At 45.1% G+C, this 19,898-nt stretch overlaps 1 protein-coding gene across 1 annotated transcript in view; it reads right to left on the bottom strand.

Moving 5' to 3' along the window:
- Positions 1 to 2,130, bottom strand: part of SLC14A2 (solute carrier family 14 member 2) — a 64,827-nt gene extending 62,697 nt beyond the window's left edge. Inside the window, exon 1 of the mRNA XM_038743652.1 lies at positions 1,969 to 2,130. Within this exon, the coding sequence (XP_038599580.1) occupies positions 1,969 to 2,124 (156 nt within the window). The 5' untranslated portion in view covers positions 2,125 to 2,130. The remainder of the gene's footprint in view (positions 1 to 1,968) is intronic.
- Positions 2,131 to 19,898: the final 17,768 nt, after the last annotated feature.

Below are 19,898 nucleotides of genomic sequence, written 5' to 3'. Positions count from 1 at the left end.
AGTGAGAGAAAAAGGTAAAAGTGTGATGTTATCAGGAGTTTTCAGCTCTAAGTCTTGGCCAGAAGTGCCCCCAGAATCACTTCAGGAGCTCCCAGACCCTGATCAAGTCTCTGCTAGGTCCTGAAGCCCTTCAGGTCTCCTATTCTTCTAATGCAGGTTTTGGGGGCATTCTACTCATGGATTCCCAAGTTTCTGCTCCCCTACCACTACCACGACTCTATAGCTGAGGCTCAGGAATCTCCCCAAAGGCATAGAGCTCTTCAGAGACTAGCCTACTCTCCTTCCCAGGGGTTGGCTGCAGGAAGCACATTGACAAAGAACCTCTTCCCATGCCTGTGGCCTCTCCAGGGTTACATGTGGCTTCAGTGCCTGGCACTTCTTTCTCCTCCAGCCCCTATTGCAGGCACATACCAACAGATGAATTGTCAACAATATTTAATCAATTCTTAATCAGGTAACAAATAAAAGCAAAGACTCTTCCCCACTTTCTGGATTCTTGAGAGCCTGGCTCAGGTTGGGGTCAGAGCCTTTTTATCCTTACTGACAATTCATTGAACTTCCTTGTCCAGACTGCCACCACAGCCATCCAAGCCTTGGGCATATCCTGACTTGACTACTCCATGAGTCTCCTTGCAGTTCTCCTCGCCTCCAGCCTCTCCCCGCTCTAGTCCATACTTTATTCTGCTGCCATTCTAGGAATTAATTAATTTGCCCCTTCTCAGGTTTGGGGGCTCAACCTCTCTTTCTAATCTCTGCTTTGCTAGCTGGATATATTTCCTTTGGTCTTAACCTTGGCATGGGCAAGGAAAAAAGAGAAAAGATTTAAGAAGTTCCCCAAATAACTAGAAGCCTCAATTTCCTCATCTTTAAAATGGGGATAAAACTGTGAGACTTCTGTGTCCAATCCAATTTTCTTATATCTATCCCAGTGCTTAGAATAGTGCCTGGCACATAGTAAGTGCTTAATAAATACCATCCAAAAAAGAAATCGTAAAGCAGGTGGGAACAGGGAGTAAAGGAGGCTGGTAAGAGACTTTGTACTTCTTCACTGGATGCAGGGTTCTGACTTCAAAAGTAGTGTGGTCTAATGGAAAGAGCTCAAGCCTGAAAGTCAGAAAACCTTGGTTCTAATCTCGGCTCTGCCACTTACCCGCTAAAAGATCTTGGGCAAGTCACTAAACGTTTCTGTGCCTCAGCTTTCTCCTCTGTAATGGGGATTAAGTCTGTGAGCCTTATGTGGGACAAGGACTGTGTCCAAACCAAATATCTTATAACTATCCCAGTACAGTGCCTGGCACATAGTAAGCACTTAACAAATGCCATCGAAAAAAGAAATCTCAAGAGGGTGGGGCAGGGAGCTGGCAAGTGACTTTGTACTTCATCTCTGGGTGCAGGGTTCTGAAAATCAGAACAAAGATTCTCCTGAGAACAATCATTCAGTCAATCTTATTTACTGAGCACTTACTGTGGGCAGAGCACTGAATAAGCACTTTGGAGAGTACAATAGAACAATACAACAGACACATTCCCTAACCCAAGCTGCACATTCCCTAACAAGCTGCAGCCTAGAGAGAGCAGTAGAGCAGATAGCAGCATGGCTCAGTGGAAAGGGCTTTGGAGTCAGAGGTCACATTCAAATCCCAGCTCTGTCAATTGTCAGCTGTGTGACTTTGCGCAAGTCACTTCACTTCTCTGTGCCTCAGTTACCTCATCTGTAAAATGGGGATTAAGACTGTGATCCCCCTGTGGGACAACCTTATCACCTTGTAACCTCCCCAGTGTTTAGAACAGTGCTTGGCACATAGTAAGCACTTAATAAATGCCATTATTATTATTATCCTGTTTGTCCAAGAACCCCATAACCCAGGGTGTGCCCTCACTCCCTTCAGTTCTTGGAATGGGACAAGAAAAACGTCCCAGCCACAGGCATCTGTCCAATTAGAGCCGAGATAGGGACCGGCTGCCTACCTGTTCCTCTGGCATTTCCAAAAGAGGCAGGCCTGGGTGGGGGTCTTGGGACCTGGTGGACCACCTGGGATTCATAAACTCAGACTCAGATGAAGACTCTGCCAAGAGAGGGCTGTTGTGGGCATCAGACATATCGTTCGTGGCACAGCTGCTCATCCTCTCCTTCACTCTATGGTTGGCAAGGGGTAAAAAAATGCCAGTCATGAACTGGATCCAGCAAGTTGCCAGTCAGCAATAAAATTAGTAAAGTGTACAGCCCCTCTATTCATTGCACCATACCAAGGACTTGGGGAAGTTCAAGAGAAAGCAACAGGCTCCTTACCTCGACACCAAGAGCTTACATTCTAATGGAGGAGACAGATGGAAAAATATTTCCAAATAAGGTAATAAGAATGAACAGATTGACCATATAATTGGCCATACATGTGGACACAAGTGCTGAGGGAGGGTATGATTACATAAATAGGAAAATCCTAGAAGTGGCTGATGGATCGATGCCACTTGGGAGTTAATCAGAAGGAGTGTGGCCTAGTGGAAAGAGCACAAGTCTAGGAGTCAGAGGAGCTGGGTTCTAGTCCCAGCTCTACCACTTATCTGCTGTGTGACCTTAGGCAAATCACTTCACTTCTCTGTGCCCCAGTTACCTCATCTGTAAAATGGGGATTGAGACTGTGAGACCATAGCATAGTGGATAGGGATTAAGACTGTGAGCCTCACATGGGATATGGACTGTGTCCAACTTGATTAGCTTGCATCTACTCCAGGACTTACTACGGTGCCTGGCACATAGTAAACACTTAACAAATACCATTAAAAAAAAAATCAGGAAGGGGTTGTGGGATTTTGGGAGAATTTGAGGAGGGAGAGAGTTGTGGTCTGCCAAACTAAGTAGGGGAGGGAGTTCCAGGTGGTGGAACAGGGAGAGCAAGGGAACAGAAGAGGAAGAGTCAAGAGCGATGTACAGCTAGAAGGTTGGTTTGGGAGGGAAGAAGAGAGTGAGCTGGACGGTACCAGGTGAATGAGGCTGAGAAGGAAGATGAGGCGACCTGGGGGAGAGCTTTGAAGCAGATCATGAGGAGATTTCTGGAGGAAAATCTTGACATGGAGGGAAATGGGCAGCCATTGGCGGGTACTGAAGAGAGTGGAAATGTGAGGTGAGTGATATAAGTTAACAGTGGTTACCTGAGCATTCTCCACTAGACTGCACTTTGGGGGATGGGAGAGAGAGGAAATGGGGCAGAAAGATAAAGAGCATTATTATACCCTCTACCCTCTAGACTTGTTGTGGGCAGGAATGTGTCTATTGTTGTATTGTGAAGCAGCATAGCATAGTGGATAGAGCACAGACCTGGAAGTCAGAAGGTCATGGGATTTAATCCTGTCTGTGCTACCTGTCTGCTGTGTGACCTTGGGCAAGTCACTTCATTTCTCTGTGCCTCAGTGACTTCATCTGTAAAATGGGGATTGAGACCATGAGTCCCATGTGGGACAGGGACTGTTTCTGATCCAGTTTGCTTGTATCCACTCCAGAGCTTAGTATGGTGCCTGGCACATAGTAAGTGCTTAACAAACATCACACTAATTATTATTATTATTACTACTCTCCAAAGCCCTTACTATAGTGCTCTGCACACAGTAAGCACTCCATAAATACAACTGACTAACTGACTCTCCACCATGCCTCTCAGAGACATAGCTATCTCACTTTAGTCTCCTGGGGGGAAATGGGGTTACTGACTAAAATCTCAAAGGTTCCATGGGTATGGGGGCACAAATCTGAGGGCTGGTGCAAAATGAATGGGCAACTATCAGTGGCACTTGGAAATCTCCAAGCAGACCTTCTAGCTGGCTACATGCTGGTGCCAGGCCCTGGGACACTGAGTGGGTGGGTGGGGGTGAGGGCAGGGCTACTGAGAGTCTTCAGAATGTCTTTGTTCAGGATGAATTTTTTTATGGTATTTGTTAAGCATTTACTATGTGTCAAACACTGTTCTAAGAGCTGGGCCACATTCAAGTCAATCAGGTGGGACAAAGTCCCTGCCCCACAAGGGTCTCAGAGTTCAAGTAAGAAGGAGAACAGGTATTCAATCTCCACTTTACAGCTAAGGCAACTGAGACAGTGAGAAGGCAAATGACTTGTCCAAGGTCACACGGCAGGCAGCTGACACATCTGGGATTAGAATCGAGGTCCTGTGACTCCCAGGCCCATGTTCTTTTCACTTCTCAGTCTAAGGAGGCTCTTTCATGGGAGCAGAAGAGGATTTCTCCTGGAAGTATTTTGAGGCAGAATCCTCTTTGGGACATTCTTTGGGGCCAGCATTCTTCCTCCCTAAAACGGATTCAGCTCTCCGCATTCATCTGCACCTTCTAGGGACCCTCTGCCAGTGCTGCCAAAATCTCATTATCCATCATCTTTCTAGGACTGGGTTCAGAGTCATCAGTCAGTCAATTATATTTATTGAGTGCTTACTGTGTGCAGAGCACTGTTCTAAGTGCTTGGGAGAATGCAACAATAAAAAGACACATTCCATGCTCACAACGAGCTTACTTACAGTCTAGAGGGGGAGCCATCTACATTCGCATGTGGGTTTACTCTAGGTGGTGCGAGCATAAATCCCCCTTAGAAGGCTGAACCACTCCTCCAACAAAGATGCCCTTTTTGCATGGGAGAATTGAAAGGAGGTGGGCTTTATAGAGATGGAGGATGGTTGGGTTCTGGGGCTGGAAGATGGGCTTTGAAGAATTAACAGGTCAGGAAGATCGACTCTTACATCTTTTCAGCCCTTGCTGGAAGCTTTCCTGATTGGAAGGAGGCCTGGGATGAGTGAAGTGTGAGTCCTGCACACAAAGCTCTGAGGCGAAAGCAAGAGGTTCACATCCTACATCTGGAAATCTGAGGTAGCAATGATCCCCCATTCAATCAATCAATCATATTTATTGAGCACTTACTGTGTGCAGAGCACTGTACTAAGTGCTTGTGAAGTACAAGTTGGCAACATATAGAGATGGTCCCTACCCAACAGTGGGCTCACAGTCTAGAAGGGGGAGACAGAGAACAAAACAAAGCATATTAACAAAATAAAACAGAATAGCTATGTACAAGTAAAATAAATAAATAGAGTAATAAATACGTACAAACATATATACATATATACAGGTGCTGTGGGGAAGGGAAGGAGGTAAGGCAGGGCAGATGGAGAGGGGGAGGAGGGGGAGAGGAAGGAAGGGGCTCAGTCTGGGAAGGCCTCCTGGAGGAGGTGAGCTCTCAGTAGGGCCCTGAAGCGAGGAAGAGAGCTAGTTTGGCGGATGTGGGGAGGGAGGGCACTCCAGGCCAGGGGGATGAGGTGGGCTGGGGATCGATGGCGGGACAGGCGAGAATGAGGCACGGTGAGGAGATTAGTGGCAGAGGAGCAGAGGGTGTGGGCTGGGCTGTAGAAGGAGAGAAGGGAGGTGAGGTAGGAGGGGGCAAGGTGATGGAGAGCCTTGAAGCCGAGGGTGAGGAGTTTCTGCCTGATGAGTAGGTTGATTGGTAGCCACTGGAGATTTTTGAGGAGGGGAGTAACATGCCCAGAGCGTTTCTGGACAAAGACAATCTGGGCAGCGGCGTGAAGTATGGATTGAAGAGGAGAGAGACACGAGGTTGGGAGATCGGAGAGGAAGCTGATACAGTAATCCAGACGGGATAGGATGAGAGCTTGAACGAGCAGGGTAGCAGTTTGGATGGAGAGGAAAGGGCGGTTCTTGGCAATGTTGCGGAGCTGAGACTGGCAGGTTTTGGTGACGGCTTGGATGTGAGGGGTGAATGAGAGAGCGGAGTCGAGGATGACACCAAGATTGCGGGCTTGTGAGACGGGAAGGATGGTAGTGCCGTCAACAGAGATGGGAAAGTCAGGGAGAGGACAAGGTTTGGGAGGGAAGACAATGAGCTCGGTCTTCGACATGTTGAGCTTTAGGTGGCAGGCGGACATCCAGATAGAGATGTCCTGAAGGCAGGAGGAGATGCGAGCCTGGAGGGAGGGGGAGAGAGCAGGGGCAGAGATGTAGATCTGGGTGTCATCAGCGTAGAGATGATAGTTGAAGCCGTAGGAGCGAAAGAGGTCACCAAGGGAGTGAGTATAGATCGAGAACAGAAGGGGACCAAGAACTGAACCTTGAGGAACCCCCACAGTAAAGGGATGAGAGGGGGAGGAGGAGCCTGCAAAAGATACTGAGAATAAACGACTGGAGAGATAAGAGGAGAACCAGGTGAAGATGGAGTCAGTGAAGCCAAGGTTGAATAGCGTGTTGAGGAGAAGGGGGTGGTCCACAGTGTCGAAGGCAGCTGAGAGGTCGAGGAGGATTAGGATAGAGTATGAGCCGTTGGATTTGGCAAGCAGGAGGTCATTGGTGACCTTTGAGAGGGCAGTTTCTGTGGAACGTAGGGGACGGAATCCGGACTGGAGGGGGTCGAGGAGAGAGTTGGTGTTCAGGAATTTGAGGCAGCGCATGTAGATGACTCGTTCAAGGAGTTTGGAAAGGAATGGTAGGAGGGAGATGGGGCGATAACTAGAAGGTGAGGTGGGGTCAAGAGAGGGGTTTTTTAGGATGGGAGAGACATGGGCATGTTTGAAGGCAGAGGGGAAGGAACCAGTGGAGAGTGAGCGGTTGAAGATGGAAGTTAAGGAGGGGAGAAGGGACAGAGCGAGAGATTTCATGAGATGAGAGGGAATGGGGTCAGAAGCACAGGTGGCCGGAGTAGCACTTGAGAGGAGGGAGGAGAGCTCCTCTGAGGATATTGCTGGGAAGGATGGGAGAGTAGCTGAGAGTATTGAGAGCTGGAGGGTTGGAGAAGGGGGGGAGTGACTTTGGGGAGGTCAGACCTGATGGATTTAATTTTATTAATGCAGTAGGAGGCCAGATCGTTGGGGGTGAGGGAAGGAGGAGGGGGAGGAACTGGGGGCTTGAGAAGGGAGTTGAATGTACGGAAGAGTTGACGGGGACGATGGGCATGGGTGTCAATAAGGGTGTCATTCCCTTGGCCACAGTAAGGCAGCTGAATGGATAAGGGCTCAGGATGGCACCTGGAGGGTTTCCAGTACTCTAGCAGTCTCGGCTACAGGTGGAAGAGTCAAGCAGAGGCAAACCCATTCCATTCCTAGCTTGGGCAGTGGCTAGCAAGTGGAAGACAATCTGCTACAAGTCAAAATTCACTTGTGCTGGACAGTAGCTGCATGCAAGAGAATTGAGGGCAGAAACTCAAGTTTACTACGTGGAAGGAGGTAGTGGTAAGCCACTTCCGTATTTTTACCAAGGAAACTCTATGGGTATACTACCAGAATGATTACAGATGGAGAGATGTTCTGGGAGAGATGTGTCCATGGAGGTGCTATGGGTGGGAAACAACTCGACAGCATAAGACAAGGCCTGTTTCAGTCTTTCACAAGGTATGGACACCCCCGTAAGCTTGACCTTTCTTATGGTATTAGTGAAGTGCTTACTATATTGCAGACACTGTACTAAGCACTGGTGGAGATACAAGATAATCAGGTTGTTCACAGCCCATATCCCACTTGGGGTTCACGGTCTTAATCACCATTTTACAGTTTAGGTAACTGAGGCACAGAGAAGTGAAGTGACTTGCCTGAGGTCAAACAGACAATAAGTGGCAGAGCAGGGTTTAGAACTCAGGTTCTTTTGACTCCCAGTCCTATGTTCTATCCATCAAGCACTTAGTACAGTGCTCTGCACACAGTAAGTGCTCAATAAATACGATTGAATGAATTTGGCCACACTACTTCTCTACCTTCCCGCCAATGGAAGCCCCTGATCAATCAGACCAGGACCGAGGTTAGTGAGTGAGCTTTAAAAGGGACCCAGGAAATAATTCCCATAGAGCAGGGATCAGCCAGGAGGGGGCCCTTCATAATGTCTCTGGGGCCTCAATTTCCTCATCTATAAAATGAGGATTTTAGATCTGTTCTCCCTTCTCCTTAGACTATGAGCCCTGGGTGTGTCCATTCTGATTCAGTAGTTATCTGCCCCAAGCAGTCAATCAATCAATGATATTTATTGAGTGCTTACTATGCACAGAGCACTGTGCTAAGCAGTTGGGAAAATACAATAGAATTAGCAGGCACTTTCCCTATCCATAAGGAGCTTACAGTCTAGAGAGGGAGACAGACATTAATATAAATAAATAACATAATATATAGAGATATGTACGTAAGTGTTGTGAGTTTGGGGTGAATATGAAATGTCCAAAGGTCACAGATCCAAGTGCAGTGGTATAGTGCTTGGCATACAGTAAGTGTTAAATAAACAACAAAGTGATCATTCTTAGTAGTAGTATTATTAGTTGTGTAGACTTTGCCGCCTGCCCCAAGCCAAGTGCGGATCTGGGAAGGTGTGCCCATCTAGCAAGACCCAAGTGGTGGCTCATCCAAGTGATTCCAATAATTGCTAAAAAACCCTCCCAAGAGCTGTTGTGGGTGTTACCTGTAGACAAGCTACACACAGAATACTGTAAAGCACTCCCCTCTGCCTGAAAACACAACAGAAAAACATGTTATAGCCACAGAAAAGGAGCAATGGGGTAATTTCACCATCCACCAGAGAACTGTCCACCCCACCATCATCTGTTGAGATGAATATCAGTGGCCTGGTGGATAGAGAACAGGCCTGGGAGCCACTTGGGTTCTAATCTCCACTCTACCACTTGTCTGCTGGGTGACCTAGGGCAAGTCATTTCATTTCTCTGTGTCTCACTCTGAGATTCGGCTTCCACCTCTGTAAAATGGGGATCATTAGTAATAAATCACGATTATTTTACAGTCCCAGGCATTAGTACAGTTACACACATAATCAGCATCAATTAATACTGAGATTATCACTGTCGTTACTCTGCAGGAGTCATTCATTCACTCAATCCTGGCTCCACCACTTGTCTGCTGTGTGAACTAGGGCAAGTCGCTTAACTCCTCTGTGCCTCAGTTTCCTCATCTCTAAAACGGGGATTCAATGTCTGTTTTCCCTCTTATTTAGAGTGTGAGCCCCATGTGAGTCAGGGACTCTGTCTACCCTGATTAACTTGTATCGACTCCAGAATTTAGTTCAGTGTTTGACACATAGTAAGGGCTTAACAAACATAATAATTCAACAGTATTTACGACCACTGGCTTTGTACTGGGCACTACTGGATTAAAGATTGATCATGATAGAATTAAGGCCCTTTTTGATCAGCTCAAACCCTACAAAGGGAATGAAAGCCAAGTGAAAATTACACTGACTGACAGCTATTATTTTTGGGGAAATCCATTTCACCAGGACACCATTCTCAGCTGGTGCCCCTTCTCCTTCCCTCCTTGGCTCTGTGTGATGGTGTTCCAATGTCTGTGAAGTTCAGGGTCCACGCTGCACTACCAAAGTGCTTTGGATTGTGAACTTGAATTCAAGGATCAATATACTAATCATTTTGTTTTCTCTTGAGTGCTTAGTACAGTGCTTTGCACACAGTAGATGTTCAAGAAATACTCTTGATCGGTTGATGGTCTGAGGATGCTCCAGCCTTGATGAGTAGGTCCACACATTTTGCAGATGAGGAAAGTGAGGCACTGAGAAGTTGAGTTGCCTAAGGCCAGGAAGTAGGCAGGTGGCAGAGTGGGGTTTAGAACCCAGTTTCTCTGACTCCCAGGTCTGAGTTCTTTCCTCTAGGCCACACTGTTTCTAAGGAGGCTGTGGAAGTAGTTTTTTTAGTGCTGGGCATGGGCAGAGACAGAACAAAGAGGAGAACAAAAATGTCAGTCTTAACTGAGATTTTTTTCTTTAGAAAGCAACAAGAAAAATTAATAATACTAATTGTGGTATTTATTAAGAGCTTACTATATGCCATGCACTGTACTGAGCACTGGAGTAGATACAAGTCAATCAGGTCCCATATGGGGCTTACAGTCTAAGTAAGAGGCAGAACAGGTATCAAATCCTCATTTTGCAGAAGAGGGAACTGAGGCACAGAGAAATGAAGCTATCTGCCCAAGGTCACACAGCAGACAAGTGGCGGAGCTGGAATTAGAACCCAGGTCCTCTGACGCCCAGGTTCATTTTCTTTCCATTAGGCCATGCTGCTTCTCAATAATTTTCTATGCCCAATAGTACAGTTACCCACAGACCCTGAAATATGGGTGCATTATAACAGTAATAATAATAATGATGGTATTTGTTGAGCATTCACTATGTGTCAGGCACTGCTCTAAGCACTGGGGTGGATTCAGGAAAATCATGGTGGACACATGCAGCTCACAGCCTCAATACCCATTTTACAGATGAGATAACAGAGGCATGGAGAAGTGAAATGACTTGACCAAGGTCACACAACAGACAAGTGGCAGGGCTGGGATTATAATCCATAATCCTCAACTCCGCTCTCTCATTCACCCCTCACATCCAAGCCGTCACCAAAATCTGCCGGTCTCAGCTCCACAACATTGCCAAGATCCGCCCTTTCCTCTCCATCCAAACCGCTACCCTGCTCATTCAAGCTCTCATCCTATCCCGTCTGGACTACTGCATCAGCCTTCTCTCTGATCTCCCATCCACGTGTCTCTCCCCACTTCAATGCATACTTCATGCTGCTGCCCGGATTGTTTTTGTCCAGAAACGCTCTGGGCATGTTACTCCCCTCCTCAAAAATCTCCAGTGGCTACCAATCAATCTGCGCACCAGGCAGAAACTCCTCACCCTCGGCTTCAAGGCTCTCCATCACCTCACCCCCTCCTACCTCACCTCCCTTCTCTCCTTCTACAGCCCAGCCCGCACCCTCCGCTCCTCTGCCGCTAATCTCCTCACTGTGCCTTGTTCTAGCCTGTCCCGCCATCGACCCCTGGCCCACGTCATCCCCCTGGCCTGGAATGCCCTCCCTCCACACATCCGCCAAGCTAGCTCTCTTCCTCGCTTCAAGGCCCTACTGAGAGCTCACCTCCTCCAGGAGGCCTTCCCAGACTGAGCCCCTTCCTTCCTCTCCCCCTCGTCCCCCTCTCCATCTCCCCCATCTTACCTCCTTCCCTTCCCCACAGCACCTGTATATATGTATATGTGTTTGTACATATTTATTACTCTATTTATTTATTTATTTATTTATTTTACTTGTACATATCTATTCTATTTATTTTATTTTGTTAGTATGTTTGGTTTTGTTCTCTGTCTCCCCCTTCTAGACTGTGAGCCCACTGTTGGGTAGGGACTGTCTCTATATGTTGCCAACTTGTACTTCCCAAGCGCTTAGTACAGTGCTCTGCACACAGTAAGCGCTCAATAAATATGATTGATTGATTGATTGATTCGTCTTCTGACTTCCAGGCCTGTGCTTTAGCCACTATTACATGCACTCATGAGAGGTGGCATGTGAATGGCTTGTCCCCTGGTGACTGGGGCAAGGGCTCTTGCTTCCATAGCTTTAGCAATGTTCCAAATCATCCAAAGGCTTCCAACATGTCAACTGCTTTTGGGTTGTACATGCAGCATCCTAAAATCTGGATGAACAGACCCCTGTGTTTTCAATCCTCAAACGTAATATCCATTACGTATTCCACAGCTGAAAGTCAGCCTTCGGGTCTCTGGCTGGGGCCCAATTTTTAGGGCGAAGTTGTGGCGGAAATAAAATGCAAAGAAAATTCATTCTGGCGGCTATCTTTTAATCTCCTCGCTCCCTCTGGTGGCCAGCATCACACACTGCCTCGTTTGAATAATAGCCTGGAGACCTTGGTTCTGGATGCAGTCGTATTATGTTATTGGAAAATGTGATTACAGCGTGAATGGTTATATTATGGGAGATTGTTTCCCCTAGATTTACATGTAATAAATTCGGATATATTCCAGAACCTCTGAAAAAGTAGTATAAAATGTCTTTATATACTCTGTACTCTAACGATAAACATCCCTAAATCACTGTTCAATCTTTGTGAAAATAATTCAAAGCCTAACATCACAATTTTAAATAAATTAGGAACCTGTTTGCTAGCAGAACCAGAACAGTTAGAAGCTTCTGCTGACTGTGGACGTTCTTAGGTAGTTGTCTCAAACACTTGGCTTCTTGCTGAGTAAGCAGTGTGGCTTAGTGGAAAGAGCCTGGGCTTGGGAGTCAGAAGGTTGTGGGTTCTAATCCCAGCTTCACCACTGTCTGCTGTGTGACTTTGGGCAAGTCACTTCACTTCTGTGTGCCTCAGTTACCTCCTCTGTAAAATGAGGATGCAGACTGTGAGCCTCACGTGGGACAACCTGATGACGTCGTATCTACCCCAGTGCTTAGAACAGTGCTTGGCACATAGGAAGTGCTTAACAAATACCATTATTATTATTATTATTATTATTATTCTGTCGAGTCATTTTCGACCCATAGTGACACCACAGACACATCTCTCCCATAATGTCCCCCTCTCCGTCTGCAATCGTTCTGGCAGTGTATTATTCACCCCTATATTCTGTTGCCCTTATCTTTACATTCTATTTTTTCCTCCTAATTGTAACTTATTTTAGGGTCTGTCTTTCCCCTCGATTGAAAGTTTCTGTCTACAAACTCGAAAACTCTCCTGAGCGGTGCTTGTTGTGGGTAGGGAATGCGTCTGTTATATTGTTATACTGTTCTCTCCCAATCACTTAGCACAGTGCTGTGCTCACAGCACTCAATAAATATGATTGGCTGATTGATAAGTACACTCTGCACAGAGTAGGTCCTCAATTAATACTTTTAATTGATTGATTTTCAATTTATCCAACTGACTGAACAGCAGTCTTTTTTTTCTGCTTAAAGCACCTTGTAGGAGGCTAATTCACTATACACCTTTGAACTCCTCTTTCCTTTACAGATTACTCGAGCAAGTTGCTTACACCCACTGTCTCCATATGATCTGTTCCAATTCTCTCCTTGACCTCCTGCAATTTGGCTTCCGCCCCCTCAACTCCATGGAAACTGCCCTCTCAAAGGTCAGCAATGGCCTTCTTGCCAAATCCAGCAACCTCTACTCTATCCTCAACCTCCTTGACTCTCAGCTGCGTTTGGCACTGTGGACCACCCCTTCCTTCTGGAAACATTATCCAACCTCCATTTCACTGACATTGTCCTCTCCTGGCTTTCCTATCTCTCTGACTGCTCCCCCTCAGTCTCTTCTGAAGGCTCCTCTGCTGCCTTCCACCCTCTGAAAGTGGGGATTCCTCAAGGACTAGTTCTGAGTCCCCTTCTAGTCTCCACTTTCATCAACTCCTTCGGAGAACTTATTTGCTCCCATGGCTTCAATTACTATCTCTAAGGGTTTGATTCCCAAATCTACCACTTCAGCCCTTACCTCTCCTTCTCTGCACTCTCACATTTCCTCCTACTTTCAGGACATCTTTACTTGGATAACCTGCTGACACCTCAAACTTAACATGTCCAAAACAAAACTCCTCATCTTCCCTCCCAACCTCTATTCTCCCGGGGAGTTTTCCACATTACAGACAACACCATCATTTTCCCTGTCTCACAAGTTGGTAACCTTGGCATTAACCTCGACTCACTTTTCTCATTCAACCTGCATAGTCAGTCTTTCATCGAATGCTGTCGTTTCTCCAGTCACATCTCTAGAATCCACCCCTTCCTCTCTATCCAAACTGTTACCACACTCATCAATGCACTTTTCACATCCTGCCTTGACTAGTGCATCAAACAGAACCTCCTTACCACTGGTTTTAAAACACTCAATTACCTCACCTCTTCCTACATTCAATTCAATCATATTTATTGAGTGCTTACTGTGTACAAAGCACTGTACTAAGCTACCTCACGTTACTGATTTCCTGCTACAGCCCAGCCAACACACTTTTTAAAATTACATTTATTAAGCGCTTACTATGTGCAAAGCACTGTTCTAAGCGCTGGGGAGGTTACAAGGTGGCCAGGTTGTCCCACGGGGGGCTCACAGTCTTCATCCCCATTTTACAGATTAGGTAACTGAGGCACAGAGAAGTTAAGTGACTTGCCCAAAGTCACACATCTGACAATTGGCGGAGCCGGGGTTTGAATCCATGACCTCTGACTCCAAAGCCCATGCTTTGGAGTCACTTCTCTTCACTTCTCTAGTGCCAGCTTGCCCACTGTACTTCTCTCCCATCTATCTCACCTCTGACCCTTTGCCCATGCCCTACTTCTGACCTGGAATCCTTCCTCTTCTATATACAACAGATCACCTTCAGTCTTATTAGAACCACATCTCCTTCAACAGACCTTCCCCAATTAATTCTAATTTTCCCTTATCCCTTGCCTTTCTGAGACATTGGTAGGCACTTGGTAATCATCCCATCCTCAGCCCCAGTGCATTTATATATATATATTATAAAATTATATTATATAAATATATGTATATTTATATATATTACTACAAACAAATTAGGGAGATATATACGAGAAGCAGTGTGGCTTAGTGGCAAGAGCACGGGCTTGAAAGTCAGAGGTCGTGAGCTCTAATCCCAGCTCCACCACTTGTCAGCTGTGTGACTTTGGGCAAGTCACTAAACTTCTCTGTGTCTCAGTTACCTCATCTGTAAAACACAGTTTAAGACTGTGAGCCCCATGTGGGACAACCTGAGAATCTTGTATTTACCCCAGTGCTTAGAATGGTGCTTGGCACATAGTAGGTGCTTAACAAATATCATCATTACTATTATGTATATCCCTAATTTGTTTGTAGTAATGGTCTTTCTGCCTTTCTAGACTGAGTTCTTTGTGCGCAATGAAGTGTCTACCAACTCTGTTGTATTGTACCCTCCCAAGAGCTTAGTACAATGTTCTGCACACAGTAAGCACTAAATAAATACCTTTGATTAATTGATTGATTTATTGATCAGTCTCCAGGCTGACCTCACTGCCTCCAGGCCCTCCCCACTCCAGCCCATATTTCCCTCTGCTACCCAGGCAATTTTTCTAAAAAATTCTCTGCATCATCTCTCTGCTTCTCAAAAACCTCCTCAATGGTTGTCCATCAAACTCCACATCCAACTAAAACTCTTTACCATTGGATTTCAGGCATTCAGTCAGCTCTCCCCCTCCTACCTACCATTACTCATCTAATGACAACATGATTACCGTTCCTCCATCTCATCTTCGTCACTATCAACCCTTGGCTCATGTCCTCCCTCTGGCCTGGAACTTCCTCCTTCAAACTGACAGACCACCACTCTTCCCACATTCAAATCCCTACTAAAAGCCCATCTCCTCCAAGAAGCCTTCCCTGATTACCCTCTCATTTCTGCACCATATTTGTCTTCTCTTCAATGTTACCTATGTCCTTGAGTCTATACCTCTTAAGCATTTTTTTTTGCTTACCCCATAGCAATAGTATGCATAGCATATATTCACTTGCTTCTTCTATCTGGTAATTTATTTCAATGTCTGTATGCCCCACTAGATAGTAAGATCCTAGAGGTCAGGGAATGAGCACTTTGTACAGTGTCCCACACCCAGAAAAGCTCAATAAATACCACTGATTGAGTACTTCTTTTCCAATGCTTAGTACAGTTTTCTACATAGTAAAAGTCTTATAAATGCTATCACTACTACTACTACTACAGTTTTAGTTATGTCAGTGCTGTGAGATGATTTAGGCATTCATCTGATAGTACAGTGCTCTGCACACAGTAAGTGCTCAATAAATACAACTGAATGAATTAATGATTGAAGGCAGGGTGCTGGACCCAGTGAGTTGGGATGCCATTCCAGCTCTAAGAATCTGGCTATAAAAACTAAAACTGAAAGAGATTAAAGGTTCTAAAACACACTGAAGAGTAGCATTTCTGATATTCCTCTCCAATCATTTTATAAGTTCATCTGCTTCCTTGAAAATTGATGCAAGACTTTTGAATGTCAAAGTTTTAACTGCATGTGGGGAAACCATAAATTCTTCAACTGTTTCAGAACCAGGAACTGTTCTAAGCACTGGCATAGATACAAGGTAATCAGGTTGGATGTAGTCCATGTTCCACATGGGGTTCACAGTCTTAATCCCTATTTTACATATGAGGGAACGGAGGCCCAGAGAAATGAAATAACTTGCCCAAGGTCACACAGTAGACAATAGGCAGCGCTGGGAGTAGAACTCAGGTCCTTGTGACTCTCAGGCCCATGGTCTATCCACTAGGTCACACTACTTGAGTTGGTGGATCTGAGTGTGCTTGCACAGGACCTGGAAAATCTATGTATTTTGAGAAGGAAAAGGGAGGGGAGAAATCATTTCATATATTTTTTCTCTCTCCTACTTAGACTGTCAACCCCGTATGAGACAGGGACTGTATCCAACTGGATTATTTTGTATTTACCCCGATCAATCAATGGTATTTATTGAGTACTGACTGTGTGCAGAGCACTTTACTAAGCATTTGGGAAAGTACAATACAACCTAGTTGGTAGACACGTTCCATTCCCACAAGTAGTTTGCAGGCTAGAGTGAGTTCTAGTTAGTGTTTTTATTACCAAAGCACCTTACATTACTTATTTTAATTTCTCTCTCACAAGCTCCCTGTGAGGTTCAAGTATTATTATCCCCATTTTACAGATGGGGAAACTGAGGCACAGGGTGGTTAAGTGTCTTGCCCAAGGTTACATAGTAGACAAGTGGCAGAGCCTGGACTAGAACATGGGACCTCCAACTCCCAGTTTCCATTATGCCACACAGTCTCCCCAAGTGCTTATTACAGAATTTGGCACATAATAATGCTAATAATAATGCTAATAATAATTTAGGGCACAAATATGTTTTTGGAAGGAAGTTCAAATGATCTAAATCTCCTCGGAATATGGTAAACACAGGTTTGAAATGCTTTAGGATGTCATTCTCCAGATGTGTTATATGGACAATGATACCTTGGGATCCCTCGATAATACAGTTAATTCCAAGAATTTCAGCCTTAAACTTCTACTGTCAGGAGCATGGACATTGGCCTGGTGGTTTCTATGGGCTGTCCGCCTGGTGTCACAATTGTCTTTTCAACTTCATGACCTTTGCCTGATCCTGTAGACAACTCTTTCCCTTCTCTGACCTCTGCATCTACTTCATCCAAGCCTGTGCTTAGTCAGTACTTTCTCATCCTAAATTTGGGCAGATTTTCTTTGCTCTTCCTCTGTCCTATCCAGCCTCACTTCCAATGAACTTAATTATAATTGTTTCTGATCTTTGACCTTACACAAAATCCAAATTCCTTTAACTTTTCTCTGTCCTATTTGATACACAATTACTCTCCCCATTTTCAAAGGCATATTGAAGGCGCAGCTCCTCTTCCTCTTCTCTCATTCCCTTCTGCGTCACCCGTGCAGTTGGATTTGCTCCCTTTATTCACTCTACCCTCAGCCCCACAGCACTCATGTACATATTCATAATTTATTTATATTAATGTCAGTCTCCCCCAGCTTATGGGAGTCAGGGAAGGTGTCTCCAACTCTGTTATATTGTATTCTCCCAAATGCTTAATACAGTGCTTTGCACAGTAAACCCTCAATAAATATGATTGATTGTCCTCCTGCTCCCTTCATGCTGATACTTGTACTTTTTAGACTATCCTCTATGGGCTTTGCCTAAACTGGGGTCTTCCACCCAGTCTCCAAATCTTCCTCCTCTATGCTGGAGCCAAGGTGGAAGCAAAGATGCAGGGAGTTTAAGTGATTGGCCCCAAAACACAGAGTGTTAGCGATAGAGTGGGGATTAGAACTCAGCTCTCTATAATGTCATTTCAACTTTCTTTCGACCAGGCCACACTGTATCAACAGTAGTTCAACTTGTGCTCTCCCCTTTCACAGCTTCACTGGCTTTCCTATTGCCATGGAAACACATACACCTCATACTACGGAATTACAGGCATAGAGAGGATGGATTGGAGGAGGAAGATAAAGATCCAAAATATATTTAAGAAAGGATATTCCTGTTTCTTTGCAAATGCCTATTCTCCAGAGTTGAAAGGGAAGACAGTGAGGAAAAAAGAGAAAAGAAAAGGTTTTAAACAGAACAGTTTTCTAAATTTTCCATGAGGAAAATGCCGCTCAACATTAGACAGAAAAACTGCTTAAAAGCCAGAGTGACACACTGTGCACTGCTTTCCTTGAAGCGGGTTTCTGACTGAGGCCAAATTTCATAAATTCAAACTTATCCAACACCACATTCCTCTCTCCTTGGATTCTCTGTTTCTCTCCTGGCTCCAGGAGTCTTTTCCTTTCCTTTGAGAATTTAAACAGAAAAAGCCTGCTCAGGTCAGACAGGAATTTTCCAAACAGCCAGACCTTGAAAAAAACCAGAAAAGAAAACCTGGTTTCTTAAGCATCTTGGTGGCTGGGACATTTACTCTCTTCTTTCAAGTTGACATCACCAAATTAGGAACCAAAATTGGTCCCCAAATCATCCTGGGCTGCAGAAGAACAAATCTTCTCCCATCCTCAGGCCCATTTCTGTAGGGCATCTCCAACAGAGGGGTGTGTTGTGATATTTTTTAATAATAATAATTGTGGTATTTTTGTGTGCTTACTATGTGCCAGGCACTATTTCAAGTGCTGGATTGGATACAAAGATATTAGGGTTGGACACATTCCCTCTCCCATATAGGGCTCACAGTCTTAATCCCCATTTTACAGATGAGGGAAATGAGGCGCAGAAAAGTTAGATGACTTGTCCAAGGTCATATGTTGCCCATATATGTGGAAGAATGACTCGCCAACCCAGCCCACACACTTCATTCTTCTAATGCCAATCTTCTCACTGTTTCTCAATCTCATCTATCTCACCCCTGACCTCTTGATCACATGCTGCCTCTAGCCTGGAACATCCTCCCTCCTCAAATCCAAAAGACAATTATTCTCCACCCCCTTCAAAGCCTTAATGAAGGCACATCTCTTCCAAGGGGTCTTCCCTGTCTGAGCCCTCTTTCCTTTTCTCCCACTCCCCTCTGTATTGTCCTGTTTTGCTCCCTTTATGCATTACCCCTCCTAGCCCCACAGCACTTATGTGCCTATCTGTAATTTATTTATATCAATTTCTGCCTCCCCCTCTAGATTGTAAGATTACTGTGGGCAGGGAATGTGTCATTGCTCTACCCCCTTCTCCCAGCCCAACAGCATTTGTGTATATAACATGTTTTGTTTTGTTGTCTGTCTCCCCCTTCTAGACTGTAAGCCGGTTGTTGGGTAGGGACCGTCTCTATATGTTGCCAACGTGTACTTCCCAAGTGCTTAGTACAGTGCTCTGCACACAGTAATCACTCAATAAATACGATTGAATGAATGAATGATCATTTTTTGTACTCTTCCAAGAGCTTAATAAAGTGCTCTGTACACAGAAAGCACTTGATAAATGTGATTGATTGATTGACTGATTGACTGACTCACCCATGCTGCCAACTTGCTGGGTCAATCAATTAATCAGTGATATTTATTGAGAAGTAAGTGCAGAGCACTGTACTTAGCACTTGGGAGAGTACAACATAGAAGGTGGGTATGTACCCTGCCCATAAGCAGCTTACAGTCTAGAGGAGGGCTTCAAGAAGAGCATATCCTCAGTTTAATGCTGTCACCACCAGCACCAGAAATACTTCATCCATGATGATGATGATGATGGCATTTATTAAGCGCTTACTATGTGCAAAGCACTGTTCTAAGTGCTGGGGAGGTTACAAGGAGATCAGGTTGTCCCACGGGAGGCTCACAGTCTTCATCACCATTTTACAGATGAAGTAACTGAGGCACAGAGAAGTTAAGTGACATGCCCAAAGTCATACAGCTGACAATTAACAGAGCCGGGATTTGAACCCATGACCCCTGACTCCAAAGCCCATGCTCTTTCCTATGAGCCACGCTGCTTCTCTGATAGTGAATAAGCATTCAATCAATCAATTAATCATATTTGTTTAGCACTTTTGGTGTGCAGAGCACTGTACTAAGTGCTTGGGAGAGT

Source organism: Tachyglossus aculeatus, chromosome 3, assembly GCF_015852505.1.
Source record: "Tachyglossus aculeatus isolate mTacAcu1 chromosome 3, mTacAcu1.pri, whole genome shotgun sequence".
Lineage (NCBI taxonomy): Eukaryota > Metazoa > Chordata > Mammalia > Monotremata > Tachyglossidae > Tachyglossus > Tachyglossus aculeatus.
Note: the sequence above shows the minus strand (reverse complement) of the source record. Positions and strands in the feature narration are given on the sequence as shown.